General features: G+C 45.1%; 1 protein-coding gene across 1 annotated transcript in view; it reads left to right on the top strand.

Annotated features, from left to right (window-relative positions):
- BAZ1B (bromodomain adjacent to zinc finger domain 1B) overlaps positions 1-15,855 on the top strand; it is a 55,124-nt gene extending 39,269 nt beyond the window's left edge. Inside the window, exons 13-19 of the mRNA XM_068656302.1 lie at positions 302-487; positions 4,873-5,020; positions 6,624-6,771; positions 8,569-8,687; positions 11,103-11,254; positions 12,919-13,022; positions 13,626-15,855. Of these exons, the coding sequence (XP_068512403.1) occupies positions 302-487; positions 4,873-5,020; positions 6,624-6,771; positions 8,569-8,687; positions 11,103-11,254; positions 12,919-13,022; positions 13,626-13,992 (1,224 nt within the window). The 3' untranslated portion in view covers positions 13,993-15,855. The remainder of the gene's footprint in view (positions 1-301; positions 488-4,872; positions 5,021-6,623; positions 6,772-8,568; positions 8,688-11,102; positions 11,255-12,918; positions 13,023-13,625) is intronic.
- Positions 15,856-16,467: the final 612 nt, after the last annotated feature.

Here is a 16,467-nt window from a genome sequence, read left to right as displayed (position 1 = left end):
GTTAAGTGAATGATGGGAAAAGTGAAGGGTTTAAAAGAATGGAAGAATTGCTTCCCCTCCACACACCCCAAATCATCATGCTTTTTTCTGAACTAACGAACATTCATGTTCTATACGTGAATGCGTGTATGCTGTATGTGAACTCTAGCAGAAGCAGTGGTAATATGCTGATTCCATAACCAAGAGTGGAATAGCAATGCTGCGTTAAGTATCCTACATATCCATTTGCAGGACAAAACCACCTAAAAAAGCACAGAGAGTGATGTCCAAATGTTAAGTGATTGTACGCTCTTTCTATCAGGTATACTCACTAGAGAGCTTGAAGGATTTTGGAGAGTGTGTGATTGCACTCCAAGCTGGTGTTATTAAGAAGTTTCTGCAAGGCTTCATGGCCCCCAAGCAGAAGAGGAGGAAACATCAAGGAGAGGACTATATTGCCAAGGCTGAGGAGATTGATGAAGACAAGAAAATGGCAGAAGAAGCTAAGGTATTGTTCATTTCAGGGCTCTGTTTCTGTCTTGTAGTGCTCCTGCTTAAAGAAGAGTTGTATTACATTTCATATGGTACTATATCCCGTGCAGCTTCTCCCCATTGCAAGCTTAGAGTGCAGTGGGTTTGTTTATGGGGCCAGATGTTTCCTGGTTATTTTGAGAAGTAAAGGTATTACCAAAGTAAAAATAGTACTGTGTAACTGCAGTTAATGATTTCTCTATGAACGGGAAATGGGTCGAGTATTTGACTTTTTTGGGGGATCTCCTCACAAAAACTGGATACTTGAATAAAAGCATATTACAAAACATTTTTAGAGAACTTAACAGGAGTTGTATCCATTAGAGAGGACTGATGGCAGCTTAACACCTTTATTCCATAAAAAGAAAGAGACATGCTGAGGTTTTCGTGGCTGCAAGGGAGTTAGGTTCGGGTATATATCAGTGTTATGCAAGAAGATGCACAAGTCTTGTTATGTGTAGAGACACCCACAGAAGATGCTAAACTGAGGGCTACACCCAACTTGTGTGGACATCTGGATGAAAGAGCTTTATGTTGCCTGCATGAGAGAAGTGATATCGTGGGGGTACTGGCATAGCCTCCCAAATCAAAGCTGAGAAGGAATGGAGGGGAACTGCAGAGGCTTTGGTAGGGTCCTTCAGGCAGTTGAGCTGTACTGGTATTTCATCCTATGAGGGATACTTAGACTTAAGCAGAAGTAGGCAAGACCAGAACTGGAACAACAGGTTAAAAAAAAAAAAAAAACAGCAGGTTGAAATTAAATAATGGGTGCTTGACTAGTGTTGGTGTTTTTTTTATTTCTGTTTTAAAAGCTCTTGTCAGCATATGCTGAACCCTTGTTTGAACATTAAGTCTTTGTTATGCAGTGGCATTGCCATGTTAGCAGAACGTTTGAATAGGCACTAGAAATTTTCACATTCTTCAGCTGTAATGAAGTATTAAAATTTTATTAACTTTGTTGAATTTTCAGGTCCTTAATATAATGAGAATGGGAGGCTACCCTATCCTGAAAGCCCTCAGCAGGATACAGAGCTATAAGAATCAGTAATCTCTGGGACAGAAAGGATCTGGATCATGACATTTCCTTTATCTACAGCAACACCATATTGTGCTTTACTCCCAGGTGTCTTACAGCTGTAACTGTAAGGGTTATATGTGTAGGGTATACTTTAAGGATAACATCAGATCTAGTACAATATCTAAATGAATAGTAATTCAGCTATGTGAGTTCTGTATTTGAGCCCTTGTCACTTCCCTTCTAATACTAGAGCTATGTTAGACTTCAAACCTGAGTTCTTACTTGTCAGAAAATTGGTCCATTTTAATCATGAGTGTTTGATTAGTTTTTCCATTCTACCTTAGAAATTTGCTCCCTTACTTGATGAAGTGGTTGCAGAGCATCATTCTTTTTAGCAAGGCCAGGTTTCTGTAATTTGCTTCACTTTAGCAATTTCATAACTTTCAGCTACAGTAGCCTGGTTAGACAAAATGCTCTGTATGACTGAAACATACTGATTAGTAATTTCTTCATCTGAAAACCAGCTAGAACAGTAGGTTTTCTGAATATTGCAAGACTTAAATTCAAAACAACTTACTACTTTTTCTAGTATTACTCAATTTGTCTAATGTGGCTGCATACTTTGTTATACAACTCAGCCTTATAGCAGCATGGCATAGATTTCAGTATTGCCCAAGTGCGTGGTGTTGCAGATCCCCCTCTGGAGCATTGGCTTTTGTGTTGCGCTGATGTCTCTGGAACATTTACATAGTGCAGTGACTTCTTTAACTGGCTCAGAGTTCCCTAGACAATCATGGTTGCACAGGGAATGCTCAACTTGTTTGTTTGTTTTCCTTACCTCAGATTACATGGAATAAGCTTTCTTTTTACCATTGCAGAAAACTGTTATACATGACCTTACAAGAGCAGCCCAGATCTTAGATGCAGTTATCTGTTGAAGAAGCCTGGCTGGTAGGCTTTTAAAAACAAATGTCCTGTACAGGACAATAATTCTGAAGTCTTTTAGAGACAGAATTGCACTGAGTATACAGCGGGTAAAATATAGTATAGCTGTAGTGCAAAAACCTTAGTGTGCTTGCTGACTACACCAGAGAAATTGCAGTCTTGTGGCATCATTCTGTCTCATTTTCCCTGTGAGAAGCAAGTTATGGCTTAACAGGCACCCGTTTGCTGACATAATTGTCTATACTAAGGGTTCCTGCTGGCTCGGCTACGTAGCTAGAGAGCACCACTGCTGAGTGGCAAAAGATTGCAATGTAGACCTGGCTTATGGCAGTTTCTGAAAATCTATCTTTTGCCTCCAAGTTTGTGCAAATGTTCCCACTTCAGGAGATGGTAGCACTCTGCACTGCCCTAGAATAGGACAGGGAAGTAGCAAAGGGAACTGTTGGGTTATCCACCCCTGCTGCTTGCTGGTTGGGAATGTTCACAAAGGAGCAGGCTGGAGAGCACTTTTCACCTGTGTCACTGGAGTGCACCAGGCCCTGATGGCAGACAAGATCTCAGAGCAACTTCACAATCAAGCATTCGTGGTTTCAACTGTTCAGAGGGATTTTTCTCTCTTACTGTCTTAGGAAGCCTCTCGTCTGGTATCCTAGCTGGAGGTTTGTCCATCTTTACCAAAGTAGACATTTTCTGTCAGTCTCAAGTTGCAATGTGACTGAGGCTGCCTCTGGTAGTTTTATGTTGTTGTTGTTGTTTGTTTTGTTTTGCATTTGTTTTCTGTGCTAGAACACTCCCTTCCAGCTGGGAGGTTATTTAAGTAACTTGTTTCAGTCTCCTGTTTTGCCTACTTGGCAATCTGAACTCCCTTGATAATGGTACTGCTAAAATGCCTGAGTCTCATGGTGCTTGGGAAGCAAGGCTGAAAATCTGTTAAATTCTGTAGGCTTGGGGAGAAAAATCTAAGCAAAACGTGCCAACAGCTTTTGCAGATTTATCTTGGCCCAGCAGTTACCCAGTATGTTAAGAGCAAAACTCATGGAACAGTTACTTGGAAAATCAATTACACAGTATGTGAAGCACCTCAACAATGTTCTGCAAAGAAATAGCACAGCACTGTGTAATCTGCCACAGCAGGCTGTGGAGGTTTCCATTTGTCTTGAATGTCTTGGGCTCCAGGTTCTACACTAGCAATGACAGCAAGGATGTTGGCTTATTAGAACAGTTTGTTTTTCCAAACATCTAATATACACTGTGCTTCCTCAAATTTAGTGGGAGGAGAATGTGCAACTCTGCAAAATTCCTGGGTTTTGTTTGGCTCCCAAATTGCTGTCAGCTGCAGAGTTTAGTTTTTCCCATCTGACACTTCAGTGTTTGTTTTTTCATTCTCCTGTGTTACAACACTAACTTGAGTCCTATTATCTCCCTGTCATGTCTAGGCCATCACCTCATTGTTAAAAAGCAGAGGATTAATATTTGAGTTGAACATGCAATGGCTCTGGATTACTTCTCTGTTCTGGTGCATTTCCGATCCACTGTAATGTTTTTTTTCTAAACCTTCAGAGCTGAGTTTGAGGTTTCATATGAAGCTTGCTATGTGCAGACTAGGTATAAATCTCAGATTTAATGCTCTCATCCTCATTTGCAGCTAGTTACGGGATTTCACTTGTGCTGAGGACATCTTGTCTCAGGATAGGTGCTGTTCTCATATTTGGGGCTGTCAAATCTGGTAGTAGTTGCTATCACAGTCTACTTTCCCAGCTGAGCAGCTCAAAAGACCAAGTGGTGTATCTTGCTGATGGGCTCAAGCCTCTCTGCAGTACCCACTGGAGGGCAGTACAGGCTGCTCCAATCCACAACGCTCAAGTGGTGCTGCCAGCTGTCTACTGACTTTCATAGAATCATAGAATATCCTGAGTTGGAAGGGACCCTTAAGGATCATCAAGTCCAACTCTTGACACTGCACAGGTCTACCCAAAAGTTCAGACCATGTGACTGAGTGCACAGTCCAATCTCTTCTTAAATTCAGACAGGCTCGGTGCAGTGACCACTTCCCTGGGGAGCCCTACATTTTATAGTGCTAGATTTCTGCTTTTTAATTTCTTAGCTTGCTGATTATTTGGGTTAGACTTTCAGAATAAGAATTTGGTGCAGTTCACATAGGTTGTTTTATTTTGGCTATAAAATGCAGAGGGGCTGTATTACTATGAACAAATTGCCTAATCCAGTAAGGCTGACTATGGATGAACCACAAATAGGACTGCAGAGGCTATAGAGAAGGAAAAAAAATAAAGTTGAGTTTTGGTTATTAAGGGCCCCAGATAAAGGATATTAAAAACATCTTCAGACTGTAGTGAGGTGTGTCTGTGTGCTTCGTTGTAAGTTGTTAGGTCTGTCTGCAGGTTGCTTCAGCCATGGAGAAGTGGAAGACAGCAATCCGTGAGGCCCAGACCTTCTCCCGTATGCATGTGCTGCTCGGGATGCTGGATGCCTGTATCAAGTGGGATATGTCGGCAGAGAATGCCAGATGCAAAGTGTGTCGCAAAAAAGGTATGCATTCCTGCCCCCCGCCTGCGTAACAGTCGGACGCTGACACCTCTCCATGCCTTGCTTAGGCAACATGCCCGTGTTGTTGTCACTTGCTTTGGCTGTATTTTGAGTTTTAAAAATGAGAATTTACACAGAAGCATTCATCTCACAGAAGCATTTGACCCTGACTCCAATAAACCATTCTTACGAAACCAGTAAAAAGTCTTGCAGAACATTGCAGAGCTGCTATTCCCTGAATATTTACAGTACTTGGACACAAGTCATCTACAAATACTTCTGGGAACTTTTGTGCCACTGTCCATTTCCCTGTTTAATTTTTGAGTTGGAATGGTCAATGGGTCTCTGAGCTTTGTCAGTTATTCCTATCTCTTACAGAAGTAACAAGCAAGAAGAGGTTAGGAAGATTAATGCATTTTGTAACTCAATAGGAGAGAGAAGTAGAATGATGCTAGTTTGAGGCTATAGTGGAAGTAGAAGTGCTTGCTGAGCTAGAAGAAGCAAAATGTCTCTTGTGTGTGAGAGCAGAGAAACGAATCTATCTGCCTTTGGCTGCTGCTCTGGTAAGGCTGGGGAAATACCTGAACAAGTGACAAGAGACCATCTTCTCTGTGTGCCTGACATGATGAAGGGCTTTGGAGTCATGCAGGTGGAGGGGAAAGCTAGGGAGGGTGTCACCAGTAGTGGAGTACTAGTAATTGTTCTGCCATAACCTCCTTTCGGATGGAAGCTTGGACAAAAGAGCTTGGTAGCACATTCTGCCTCATTGTGTGCTTTTTGTATCATTCTGTATTTGCTGAAACACTAGCAGCAGACAGACCCCTGGGGGAATGGTAGGCCACTTCTGTTTACCAATCAGCTATGCTGTCCATCTCTCAAGAAATTAGAGATGAATTGGTGCAATGTCCTTCTTCACTATGGAGCCTCATCCAAACCAATGTGTAAACTGTCCTGTCTGCTGCTGAGAAGGGGAGTCTAGGCAGATGTAAGGGGAGGCTTACCTGAGACTAACAGACTAGAGTTTCACAGAACTTGAAAACTGGGATTTTAGAGACATGCTGTCAAGCTCTCTGCATTATTATTATATATTTTTTTTCTCAGTAAATGAAGTAACTGGCTCAGAACTACGTTCTTGTTTCCCTGTATCACTGAGAAGCACAGAGAACTTAGTTCTGCTGCACACACTTTTTTTTTCCCCTGTGGGCTTGCTGCCTTAAGTAGAAAGAAGAAGCTGTGCAAGTTGATCAGATTGAGGCTAGAATAAGAATGGTTCCGTTCCTAGCTTCTTGCTAGGCTTTTGGGCATCTCTGCAGCGTAATTCTTTCCCTATGTTTGGTTTGAGATTTAGTCTGGGTGGAACGTATTTGGCAGGTTTCTGCCTTTGGCCTGCAAAGATTTCATTTGAGTTGAGGGATGTTACACTGTTGTATTTAATTCAAATGCTGCTTGTTTCCACTGCAGTGGAAACTGAGAGGAAGGGTCCCTGTCATGAGAGGGCATTTTGTGTTTTTCTTTTGCTTCCTGATCTCTAGCCCTGTGGCAGTTTCTGCATCACAGGTTGAGCAAGGCTATGACACTTGGTTACAAGTAAGTTGCACTCTCCTAGGTGAGGATGACAAGCTGATCCTGTGTGATGAGTGTAACAAAGCCTTCCACCTGTTCTGTCTGAGACCGGCACTCTATGAGATACCAGATGGTGAATGGCAGTGCCCAGCTTGTCAGCCTTCCACCGCCAGGCGTGGTTCACGGGGCAGGTAAGTGGCGCTCCTTTCCTTCGTGCTATCATTGATGCAGAGTTCTAGCCATGCTTCCACAAAATAACACAAAAAGCATTTAACAGCTTCTTTAAAAGGATTGAAATAGTCAAGTTAATTCAATTGCACCGGAACAATAGAAAAGCAATTTTTTCAGGCTGTAACTTTAGCACGCCTGTGTTGTACTGTCCCATGACAACTTCAGTCATTTTAATAAGTAATTTCAGTGTGGCAGTGGAATCATGCACAAAACATGAACCAAAATTCTATGTAATAAAGACTGTTGCTTTGTTTGACAGAGCAACTTGCTGGGTTGTTTTTATGTGGGAGTGTAGTTGGTAGTGCTACAGCTCTGTAGTCCCCTGAGATAAGTTACTCTTGTGGCCTTGTCTAATTAAAGCAGACATTGTTCCAGGTTGCAGCTCAAACCCTACTGGGTGACTAAAAATCTGACTATGAAATGCTACCTTGTCAGTTTTCTGGACCGGATGAACATTGACACCTTAAGGCAAGAGCCCTTACTGACTTCAGAGAGAACATGATTTGAGGAGGAATCAAAATTGTTCTATGCAGCAGAATTGAGTAGTTGCCCACTGACAGCAAGTGGTTGAATTGTTTTGTGAATTGCAGGCTAACTGTATGCAGAATGTATTTTGTTTGCTTACAAAGTAAGCTAATTGTGACTCTGCTGCATCTATATGCTTGTCAGCAAGATGAGGCTGTCAAATGACACCTGATGCATAAGCAGTCAACTGATTCTCCCTTACAAAGTGGCAGCACAACAAGAGGAGTACTAGCTTGTAGTGTGTAAGGTGGTACACAGCTTTGAAAGTATTACTTAGCTCCCTGGGCACCATTTAAGAGTTCATCAGAGTAGTACAAGAATTACAGGGTCTTAATGCAGCTGTTTTAGCCTGAGATCATAGTTACTTTGATGTGGTGGAGTCACCTGGAAGCTGCTTGGCTCCTGGATGACAGCCATCAGGTGGAGCAACACCTGTCTTTCTGCTATTCCTAGCTGAGGCAGGAAGAAAATGCTGGCCTGCAAAGACTTTTGCCCTGCTTTTGCTCCTGTGGGAGCTGATTCTTATTCCGTTTACTGCTCAAGATCCTCTTTCTCCAGAGGACTGACTCCCACAATAGCTTTGCCTTTGTCCCCTTCTGCCTATGCATGCTACTTTTTGTTATGGTTTAAATGTTTAATAAACACTTGCAGAAAATTGGAACTCCTGGGCAGAGTCTTTGTGGCTTTTGACATCAGCACATGAGAAGCCTGAACTGATGATCTGCTCAGTAATAAGCTTAGCTATGAATAGCACTAATCAAGGTCTGTTTCCTATAGTGCACATGCAAGTAGCCTGACAATGGAAGGTGATGACAGGAAAATATTCCAGCAGGAACAAAATAAAAAATCTGAAATTCCTTAGGCCAGGCCTGCAGGCAGACCTGTGTAAAACAGCAGCACTTTCTCTCAGGGAGGAGTACGTGCATAGCAGTCAGTATCAAAAAATACTTTATCAAGTGGTCAAGGTGTCTGGGATGGGGGAAGGAATGCACAGATTCATCTGTTGGGAATTGTCAGCCCAGATGTTCAGATTGTAGCCTGGAAAGCTCTCTTTTAGGTGTAGCCACAGCTTGATACTCTAGGAAATAAAGTAGATTGCTTCAGTTTGAGTCTGGATTTTTATTTTACACACTGAGTTGGTCAGCAAGTCTGTGAACAAACAGTACAGAAGGCCTAGGGCTTCTCACACCAGGTTCTGGTACAACAAATATGTTTTACTTGCCTTGCTCTAGGAACTACACAGAGGATTCTGCTGAAGATGAAGGTGAAGAAGGTGAGGAAGCTTCTGATGAACAAGATGCTGAGGAAGAAGAAGAGGAGGAAGAAAATTATGAAGTTGCTGGACTGAAACGTAAGGCTTTGACCATGCAGGGAAGTAACAGAAAATGTTAAAACTCTGCCTTCCGTGTCCAAAAAATTAATCCAATTTCAGATTTGTACTTCTCCTCATACAGAACAGGTTCTTGGAAAATTGGGAGATTTCACAAGGAAGGCTGTGGTTGTGTCGTATGTTACCTGGGGAGCTGGAAGTAGCTCTCTTCCCTTTGTACAAAGACAGCACTTAAAGAGATTGAAACTGTAGTGAGCTCTTGCTCACTGTTGGTTGCTCCCCTGGGGGCACTGCTAATAATACACTGCCTGGCAGTCAGCAGAGGCTGCATCAGGGAAGGGTTAAATGGCATTATCTGTTACTGGTACTGACAGTCTGTGCCTAGAGAGTTTTTTTTGCTAAACTGAACACTGTTAATAGGTTCTCCTGAAGCTTTAATCACAGCTCCCTCTCCTTACTTTTTCCTTTTCCACCAGGTTGTAACCTCTTAAATATAGGATTTCTAGTGGCAAGGTGCCATTATCAAGTAGTAAGAACAGTACTTCATCTATCCATTCCACTGGGAAGGCACAGTATTGAAGGTGTAGTGTGGCCTGAACTGCCAGCACCTGTTAGTTGCATACAGAGTGCATGCATACATGCACTCAGGATGCATGCTAGCTCGTTCCTGGGCAGCTGAATGGAATAAAATAGCATTTTCTAGACTCTTCAGTGACTACTTTTCTATTCTAGTGTACAGTGTGATCACTTACCACTTATTAGTGAGTGTATCCACTTTGTTTTTAAGAGAGTTTGACTTTGTCTCCTTTGGGCAACTCGGTACACTGAAAAGCTCAGTGTTGGAATGGTGTACTCCCAGCATTTGCTTTCAGTCAAAATGCCCTTGACTAACATAAAATTAGCTTCAGACTGTCTTAACCAGGGCAGATGGTGAAATTCAGAGACTGGGACCTAAAGGCTTATCCCATGTTCTTTCAAGGGTTTCCATCTGTGTCTATCAGTCTTGATTCCCCTGCTTCATTATAGTTTCAGGGATGTTCACTGATACCCTAGCTATGTATGCTGCTTGTTGTTCTGTGGTGTATCTGTGTCCACACTTGGAGCATGTTCAGTCCATGTTGCATGGCCAAGTCAGGAGCAAAGCCAAGGTTTCCAAACAATAGCGGAAGAGTTACAGTTGCTAAAAATAAAGTACTAAATGCAACTCCTGGTTTTAAAGAGCATTGACATGGAAAGGTCACTGTGGAAAACTTTTGTTTTAATAGACAAGTCCCATTAATCCATGTGGCGTTTATCCTGAGGGATATAACTTAGAATGTTGGATTGTCAGACATCTAGCACGTGCCTCCTGCTTGACACACAAGCAGGAGTGACAGCAGACAGACGTCCCACTGCCCTGACGCACACTTATCCTGCGGGGGGAGCCTGGCAAGATGATTTATTGGACAGGGCTGGATTAGAGGCTGCAGATAAAGTGCTACAGCATGCTGCATGCAGCTTGCTGAAGCACTTGGGACCAGGTGGAAGGAGCTTGTCTGGGGACGAAAACCAGCATATTCTCCTGATACACAGGGGTCATGAGAGAAACTTCAGACAAGGGAGTTGAACAGCACACTTGCATTTCCATCATTGTAGGGCTCTGACAGGGAGACTTAGCAAACAAGCAGGAACATTACTGTGGGACATAATGCAGCAGCCCTGGTTTGGGGGATAAAATCCTATTGTTTCCCACTTGCAGCACGTGGAGCAGCTCCCTGCTGCAGTAACTTGACACTCCCTGTGCACACAGTTCACTTTTCAGGGGGGCTTAGCAACTGGTTTATCCCACTGTGTGGGCCGTTCATAAATGTTTGGAAAAGAACCCATCCACAAATGGCTGAGGAACAAGGGGGCAGCAGGAAACCAGAGCAGTTGTGCAGGTTTCTGTACCCAGTGCTTTCAAAAAAGATGTTGCAGTTATATTTAAAACAACTGTCCATCCTTGCATTACTTCTCCCACCCTCCCTCAAGTCTTGATGTGTCAGGTATTTGGCACTTAATTCTGCAGGCAGAGGGTCTTTCTGTCACAACACGCAGGAAGCAAGCAAAGCCATACCTGTGGCAGAGTATCTGGAAGCCCCCAGATGTCCCTTAGAAGTAGAGGACTGTGGGTTGGTTTGTGTGACCACCCTTAGTTAGAAGATTGTTGCCAGACAGCATTGGCCTCTGGACGGGAAGTGCATACTTCATCTGAAGAGGGGTACTGAGCACAGCTGACATGGGCATGTGCTGGGTGAGGATGGTGATGAGAAGCTGGATCATTCCCCTCATCCGTGGGTTCAGTAGTTTCTCTGTGCTGTGAGTGAGACTACCTGGTGTGTATGTCTGGGGAAAAGGCTTGTGATCTCTGATTCCAGGTTAACCCATGCCTCTAAGCCCATGGCTTATGTGTTTCAGTGAGACCCAGAAAGGCAGCCCGGGGCAAGCAGAGCACAGCCATGTACTCCTCGAGGCAGGGAAGGCACCAAAGGAAGAAGCAGTTGCTGCATCCTGCCAGGGGACCCCAGCAGCGGGCTGCACCTGTCAACGGCGCAGACATTGATGAGCTGGTAAGAGCCAAATTGCTCCCTGGGGGCTGCTCACATCATGAGTTATAAACGAAACAGGTGTCACACTTCCTCCCCTCCCCTTCCCAAATAAATGCCCTGAATTGTATTGTGTAACCCGTGCTGGGCTGGAGGCGGGTTAACAAAGGAGACATATCCTTAAGGGCCCGGTGCAAATCGAGCAGAGATATGCCAGACATCTTTCCCCAGCCGCTTCCACACATTGTCCCTCCTTGATTAGCAGGCAGCCTGCAGCTTGTTAAAGGGTTTTAAATAGTATCCATATGTCTCTACAGAGAGATGGGGGGGACTGAAGGCAGTCCTGCATGTTCAGAGAATGCCAGCAATGTAGGACCCTCACTCCCTGGCCTTGGCCATTTTCTGGCAGTTGTTGTCCGTATGGTCACTCCCCAACCTCCAGGATATAATTTGGCTGGCTTAGGTTTCACTTGACATTTAAAGAATAAAACCTTCTGCTCCTGAGCAATCTTGTGCGTGCGTGCTAGTTGGGGTGGAGCTGCCGCATACTGTCCTGTTTATCCTGAAGAGGGATGCACCACAGGGGATATGTGAGGATACTCTAGCCCTGTGGACCACGTCACTAGCTTCTGCCATATGTCTGCTGAGCAGCACTGCTGTGGCTGTATCCTGTCACTCCTCTCAAGTGGTCTTGACTGGGGTCTTTGGGCTCACAGCTTCTTGTGCTGGGTGTGGGTGGGCTGGTTGTGCTGATCTGCAGCATCTTTTTAGCTGTTTTTTGTTGCAGATTGGAGGGCAACCAAACCAGCAAGCCCAGCATGGACTGCCACAGCCTGCTTAGAGTGATGTTCAAGTGGGAAAAATCTTACTGGAACAGCTGGGTCAGGAACTCTGACTAGGGCTCTTTCACTTACTATTTGTTCTGGAAAGAGACCAAAGCTTTCTCAGGAATGGCTCCCTGTGTTGTGGAGCCTTCTGATGTACCCTAAGCAGAGCAGTGCCTCATGAGCTGTGGACGGTCAGAGCTGAGATGTCGCTGTGCTGGTGGCTGACCTATAGATTTGTGGGCAAATGGCTGACCTTGTGTTTTGCCTCTGTATCGGACAGCAGCACTTGAGGCATCAGCTGCTCTTTGGTATTTAAAATGGCAGAGTAGGCTCTGGAATTGGCCCTCAGTACAGTAGCACAAGTGCTTTCCCCCTCTGCTTCTCACGTGCTGTCCACCAGGGGCTCAGAGAGGGAATTTACACTCTCCATTTGCTGTCCATATTATTTGCCTGCTTCCTTTGACCCTGTTGTTTTTAAACCTATCTTGAAAAAGCTTGCTGTGCCAGGAGAAAACACAAGCAGCCTGTGAGCTATTCCCATCAGAGCTTATGGATGGGGCTCCCATTCTGTAACTCAAGCTGCCACCGTGTGTCTTGGCTGTTACCATGAACATGGCCCTGTAGCAGAGCCGTTTGCCTCTTGATTATTGTGGAAGATGTATGCATTTGAAAGAGCTGAGCTGTTTCTGTGCAGCAGTATTATGTATCCTCCACCCCAAAAGACACTGGCTTGTAAGCAAGAGAATTGAAAAGAAAATGTCTGTTAAGAACCAACTACTTTGGCCTTGAAACTGTTTAATGAATACTACAGCCCATGGTGGTTCCCCTCCTTTTAACAGCATCCCTCCTTTGTGTGGGCAGGTCATTCAAACAAAGAAGACAACACGTCGCCAAAGCCTTGAACTGCAGAAGTGTGAGGAAATCCTCAGCAAGTTGATCAAATACCGCTTCAGCTGGCCCTTCAGGTGAGGGCAGGTAGCTTCCTCCTCCATGTGCACAGGACTGTACCTGGGCTGTGTGTAGGTGTAGGATAGCCATGATGCAGTCCTGCTGGATCCACTTGCTGGTTGTGAGACCTGGGTTTCAAAAGCAAGTTACAGATTGGAGTGAATCTGCTCCAGTAGAAATCACCATACTCTCAGTCCTCTGCTGGACTGAAGACCTGGGGCCCTTCTGAGGTGGTATAACAGAGGGTGGTAGGCTATGAGCCAGAGAGGGGAGGATGGGATCAGTGCTTTCTGCAGCCCCCAGGATTTGCAGGTGCTCTGTAGGAGGCTTGACTGAGACAAAATAGCCTTACCTGCCATGTACCAGTCCCTATGCCTGGGCCAGTACTCTGGGCAGAAGGATGAGCTGCTGTCATTTCTGTCTTCAGCACTGCAGCCAGCACAGGGCTAACACTGTAGTGCTGTTGAGGTTTGTGGGTTTGCTATGGCACTGCAGGGGGTGCAGGTTGGGGCTACTGCTCAGCAAAGGGGGTGGGGGTGGTTTACACCTCCACAGCTCTGCACTGCACAGTGCCAGGGCCCGTCATTTTCCTCCTATCTTTGTGGCTCTTCGTTCGTCAGGGAGCCAGTGACCACAGAAGAAGCCGAAGATTACTTTGAGGTCATCAGCAATCCTATGGACTTCCAGACTATGCAGAGCAAGTGCTCTTGTGGCAGTTACCGCTCAGTGCAGGAGTTCCTCTCTGACATCAAACAGGTGTTCTCCAATGCTGAGTGCTACAACCAGAATGGGAGTCATGTACTGTCCTGCCTGGAGAAGACAGAACAATGTTTGATCGACATGGTGCACAAGCACCTTCCTGGCCACACGTATGCACGCAGGAAACGTAAGAAGCTCTCTGCCAGGTGCCAGGGACTGGAGGAGCAGGAAGGCGACAGTGAGTCAGAGCCCCTTGAACATTCCCGGGGGCGGAAAAGGAAGAAATGAGGGATGGGGGGGAACTAGGGGGAGAGCCAGAGCTGGAGCAGGCCTTCTGGTGCTGCTGGGCAGCAGGATGGGTTGTCTGAAGGGAGTTAGGAAGCAGCAGGCACTTCTCTATTAATACAGCCTTTCCTTTGGCGTGTCCTAGCTTTATTTTTTCTGCAATTTCCTCAAATATTTGGTCATCCATTGAGTGAGCAGAGATGACTTAACTGCTTCCTGCAAAATACACAAAGCTCATACATGTCTGTCCTGCTAGGAGGGGAAGGTGGGTGGGAGGGCAAGGGAAAGGCCTAGCCAAAGTGTGTGAAGTCCGCTCTAGCTTGGGCGCTCTTGGCTTTCTTGGAACGAGCCACTTCTTCCACTCTGAAAGCAGCCAGCACTGGAGCATGGTGGAACCTTTGCTGTCTGCTGCCTGTGATGTGAAACCAGCCTTGAGCTGGTGCAGGGAGGGATCTTACTGCTTCACAGATAGACTGGGTGTGATCAGGCCAATGGGCTGCTAGTTCTTGTATGTATATATTTATATGGTATTAATTTTGAGCCCCCACTGAAGGGTTGTGTAGGGCGAGCAAGCACTTACATTTATAGAGACACAGCTTTCACCAGCATCCTAATACAATTGGCTTCAAGGTGCTCTTGCTTCCCCCCCCCCCCCCACTCCCCCCCACCCTTGGGGAGCAATCTCTGGAGGTTGTGCTCTGAAGAGTTCTGAGATCAGCTCTCCACACATAAGTTGCAGAGAATAGGCAGTTGGTTTCCCTGCTCACCTTGAACAGCACACAATCATGTAGCCCTTTGGATGAACCTAGTGCCAGAAGTATACCAGAGAGCATGTCTTTCTGCACACCCTGTAGGGCACTCCAGGGCAAGGGGAACAGCAGAAACATGTTCTGTGTAACTTTTTAAAGTAATTTTCTAGTTATTAAAAGTGGCTTGTTTCTAGCTGTGATCTTGTATAAAGAACATCTGTAAGATACTGTTGTCTTGCTTTGGCACATGTACAGTTTATATCAAATTGTGTTTGCTGTATATTTTCCCCCCTCTGAAAACTCATTTTCCTATCAGTAGCTGGAGTTACACTGGGGGACTTGTTGGTGGGGGTTTCCCAGTCCCTCTCTAGCCATGCTCTCATCTCCTTTTGTAGTAACACCTTCCCTAGGTCACCTCTCTTGCACCCCCCCAGCACCATGAGGACCGTCCCACACAGGCTGACCAGTGGGGAAGCTCTGTCCTGCTGGGAGGCTGCTCTGCCATGGCCCCAGCAGTGGATTCTGCCACTTGGGATACTGACTTTTCTCTAAGAAAATAATGTTCTTTAATCACCTCTCCCTCTCCATCATTACAGGTTTTGATCATACAATTAAGGCTTGAACTTTTTATTATAGAATTCTTCAGTTTAGAACGAACTAGTCACAGTGCTGTTCTATACTGGTTTTGTAACACAGAAAAACAAAAGCAGCTGTTACGGCTCCTGTGATTTGAGAATAAAATTGAGATCCTCGATTAAAAAATTGCAGCCTAGTTTTGTGAACTCTTTTATTAACAGGTATTTGTTTCAGTTCTGGACTGATGGCTGTTGAGACTAGACAGGTTTCCAGCCACTTCCCTCTTCCCCTCTCCCCAGCCTCAGCTCCATGCCCCACAGAATAGCACTGACGTTTGTATTTCGCACGTCCCCTTCAGAGGCTATGTTTTGTCCTATTAATAGAGAACATTTTCTGCAGGTCCTACACAGTGAAACCTTTGGAACTGTATGTTTTTTAAAAATAAATGTCATTTGTGGTGGGAGGGGTGGTCTGCTAAGGGCTGTACTTGTAATAAATTGGAAAGTTAAAAAATAAACATTATGTACTTGTGTTTGTAAAACTGTCTTGCATCAAGTCCTTTGTAGGTGCCCTCTGTGCAAGACTGAGACATCTCATGTTCCACAGAGCTCTGCTTTCCTCAGAGCCTGCATCAGAAGTGATACAGCTGTCTTAATTCTGGAGGGAAAAAGGAGGCACAGAGAAAAGGATCAAAGGAGCACTGAGTCTGGGTTAGGTCAGCTTACAACTCTGTAGAACCATTTTATAGGCTGAGCTCTGCTCACATTTGGTTATACCAGCTCTTGGTCTGTGCCTCTGGTCCAGGTGGTGTACCTGCTCAGACAGGTGGGTTGTGCTGCTGTTAACATTTCTGTGATGGGGCTGTCTTTGCACAATGCCTTTTCCTAAGCTTTGCTGGGCAGAAGGTTATTTGCTGGCATGGAGGTGTGTGCTTTGAGCTGGCCCTATTGATTGTCCTCCCCAAAGACAAGGGGATGTGTTCTTTTTCCTCCTGGACAGTGAAAGGGTCAGGAGGGAGCAGTCCTTCAGCTGGCTGCCCCTTTCACTCCGTTCTCTTCCTTTGGACTGCAGGTATTGTTCCTGCAGCAAGATGCGGGGCTCTTTACTGCATCATGGCACTGTGGGTTGTTCTGAAGGGAATAAAAGGGAGTGA

This window comes from Anas acuta, chromosome 19 (genome assembly GCF_963932015.1).
Source record: "Anas acuta chromosome 19, bAnaAcu1.1, whole genome shotgun sequence".
Lineage (NCBI taxonomy): Eukaryota > Metazoa > Chordata > Aves > Anseriformes > Anatidae > Anas > Anas acuta.
This window is presented reverse-complemented; position numbering and strand designations above follow the sequence as displayed.